Source organism: Trachymyrmex septentrionalis, unplaced genomic scaffold (genome assembly GCF_001594115.1).
Source record: "Trachymyrmex septentrionalis isolate Tsep2-gDNA-1 unplaced genomic scaffold, Tsep1.0 scaffold51, whole genome shotgun sequence".
Taxonomy (NCBI): domain Eukaryota; kingdom Metazoa; phylum Arthropoda; class Insecta; order Hymenoptera; family Formicidae; genus Trachymyrmex; species Trachymyrmex septentrionalis.
In genome coordinates this window covers 2,679,869-2,683,126 of record NW_017305683.1, presented here as the reverse complement: position 1 = coordinate 2,683,126, position 3,258 = coordinate 2,679,869, and the positions used below count along the sequence as shown (strand labels likewise).

Genomic DNA, 3,258 nt, shown 5'->3' with positions numbered 1-3,258 from the left:
TATATATATATATATATAAATTGAATGTTCATGGAGGTGAATAAATTCAATAAACGTTTAGCAACTTTTACCAAATAAGCGAGAATAAATCTTCTCTCATCGATTTTCCATTTGGTTTCCAAGTAGAAGTATAAATTTATGATAATTTATAAATCTTGTGACATACACCAAACTGCCGTCAATTGCATGAATTCGATTTGCTTTCGCTTTTATCATCTTCTATCATGCTGTCATACAGAACGTTAACCAATGGAGAATCTTAATAGAGTGGAAATGCAAAACGTAATTCGCAAAGTAATTAACTAGGGTAATTTATGAAAACTGTCGAACGAAACTAACGATTTCATACTCTCATCACCCTTCGTATTAGTCATACTTTCTCTCTCTGTAATATACAAAAGATTTATTGCATTTACTGTCAAATTTTTACTTCCATGTCTGTGATAGTACTATATATTTTCAAGTTTATTAAAGGTTTAATATTTATAAAGTTGATCTATGTCCTTTTATCATATCTTAGAACATCTCGTGTAAACTTTTTGCTACAACATTAAAAAATTAGAGGAAAACGCTGACTGTCGATAATTGAACTTTAGGAATATGTTATCATTAATTCTTTTTGAAATTGATAATAAATTAGAAATGTTATAGTATTACTACAGCATCAAAAAATTATTATAAGAAAATAGTAATTGAACTTCGGGAACGTGTTGTCATAAACTCTTTTTGAAATTAAATTGAAGATAAATGTCACTAGAAATGTCATGGTAGTATTATATAATCTTATATTAACGTGTTGATAATGTCTAGAATATGTGAAAAAATATATTGCATAAGATATTGCACCATCGCGCAAAGGAAATAGAGAGCAATAACCGCAGCATTTTAACGCCCCAAAAATCTTTACAAAAATCAATTATTCTAACAGAAAAAGAATATGAATAAAATAGAGATAATTATATTAACTTTAAATAGATCGTTTATATCCTCAAAAAATTATGTTTGATTTCTTTTTGAAAAGAACAGACGATATATTCGTTAAATGTCTACTTCAAGGGCCGCATTGTGAACGATCCGCGACCTCGTCTCTCGACTTCCCAACAAGTCCAGATACTGAGTGATGTGCAGCAACACCAGCAACGATACCGGCAACGTCCCGCTCAGGACTTCAAGAATCCGCGGGTAAATTTTCCTTCGTTCGAACAAGCACAATCCAGCACGCCGTTCTCCTCCCTGGCCAAATACAAAGTTGATCGAGCGAAGCAACAGTTGCAACAGTTGCAGCAGCAGCAACAACAAGTGCAGCAGCTTCTACAACAACAACAACAGAAGATCGCCCAACAACTCGGTACCTCGAACTTCGTAAACGGTGGTGAGAGCGGCGTACAATCGCCGCAATTCCAACGGCCACAATATCTGCAGCAACAACAATACAATCAGTACAATCAGAACGGCTTCCAGAATCTTCAGCAAGACTTGTCGCAGCCTTTGTTCAGCGATCAACAGACGATACAGTTACAGGAGTATATTGAGAAGCAGCGTGAGCTGGAGTTGCTCCAGAAGCAGCGGCAACAGCTGCTGTACGAGCAGCAGGAACTGCGTAGGCAACAGGAATTGCTGCGGCTTCAGCAACTACAAAGGCTCACCTCCACTACGCCACCTCCACCGATCACGACATCAACCCCGATCACCATCAGCACCACTTCCGTGCCCTTGTTGCTGTCCTCGCCAACGGCGCGACGTATCACGCCGTCGGAAGCGGAACTTTTTCTTAAAGCAATTGCTAACCATCAGAAGAAATACACAACGACAGCAGCGAGCACAACTGCTACGACTACTACCACCACTACTACACAGCCACCTCCGCCAGCCAGACGTTTGATTACTTCTAATACTCATCGAGAGACAGATATACCAGAGAACCTGCTCAGCCTGGTCCAAGAACAAGAGAGTCAACTGTTGCAGCAAGGCAAATCGAAGCCGCAGATCAAGATAATCTATCAGACCGAAAAACCTAGCACGACGAGACAGAATTCCGGCGGCAGAAGCAGGAGCTCTCAACTGTCCGAGCGGGAACTGTTGTTAAAGCAACTCAAACTCGCTCTAGCTCAGTCCGGTGATGACGATGATGTTGCTAGGAATGTCACTACCAGGGATCTGATATTGCCGAACGGCAAGAAAATTCAGGTCATCCACGCGCCAAACGGCTTGTCTTCCATTTCACCTAGTGGAAGTTCCACCGTTCTAACATCAGCTGTGCCGTCTTCGACGACTACCATCAAGCCACCTAAAGCGCTCTTTGAAGAGTTGACGAAGGATGGCGTGCTGCCACCGGGCGCTGATTTTGAGGTCATCCGACAAAAAAGCGATGGCAAGCTCGAGGAGGTCGGCAAAACACCGATCATCCAAAATCTACCGGCGAAAAAGGTCACGTTCGTTCTGCTGGAGGAGCAGCCGGACGGTAGTTACAAAGTGCAAGGTGTCAAGGGTAATGCCAATGATAAGGAGAGCGGCGGTGACGTCGAATCCATCGTCGAGAAGATCAAGAAGGGTGAACTGAAGCTACCACCCAGCTCACTTGGACCGACCACGCAGTCTTCCACGTTAGAACATCTCGAATCCAACCTCGATCCGAATCTGATAGTGTCCACTGGTACATCTAGGACACCAGTATCATCTATTCACTCCGTCAGCACGACGGCGGCGACCTTCAGACCCACTACCGTCAGATCTACCTCGACCAGATATAGCGAAAGGTGGTTACTTATACAGTGATTCGCATTCATACAGTTTATTTTTTATCTAAATAGTTTTTTGAGTTCATAATAATCGAAATATATAAATTATTGAGATTTTGTTTTCATGTGCCACATACTTCATTTTTAAATATATTTGATTTCGGTTCGCCATCTGTATTTAGCTGAAAATTGATCGTTTTTCATTTTTATTCTATTTGTGCTTAATACAGTAAAAGATATAGCGAAAAGTAATTATTGTTATAATTCGCATTCATGTAATTTATATTCAACTAAATGATTTTTTGAGTTTATAACGATTAAAATAAACTATTGAAGAGTGATTTCATTTTTATACACCACGTTGATTACTAAAATATAATTAATTTTATTTCGATTGTCATTTAGCTCGAATTGATCTCTTTCTATTTTCCATCTATTCATGTTTAATCCAAGAACACATAGAACTTCACTTCGGAAAAACTTCAATTCTGAAAACATAAACCATAAATCTTATTGTAAC

The 3,258-nt window shown here is 39.6% G+C and overlaps 1 protein-coding gene across 2 annotated transcripts in view; it reads left to right on the top strand.

Moving 5' to 3' along the window:
- The window catches only part of LOC108751738, a 30,551-nt gene that overhangs the window by 20,109 nt on the left and 7,184 nt on the right, over positions 1-3,258 (top strand). For both annotated transcript variants that reach the window (XM_018492116.1, XM_018492115.1), the window contains exon 2: positions 1,057-2,756. In XM_018492116.1, the coding sequence (XP_018347618.1) occupies positions 1,057-2,756 (1,700 nt within the window). The remainder of the gene's footprint in view (positions 1-1,056; positions 2,757-3,258) is intronic.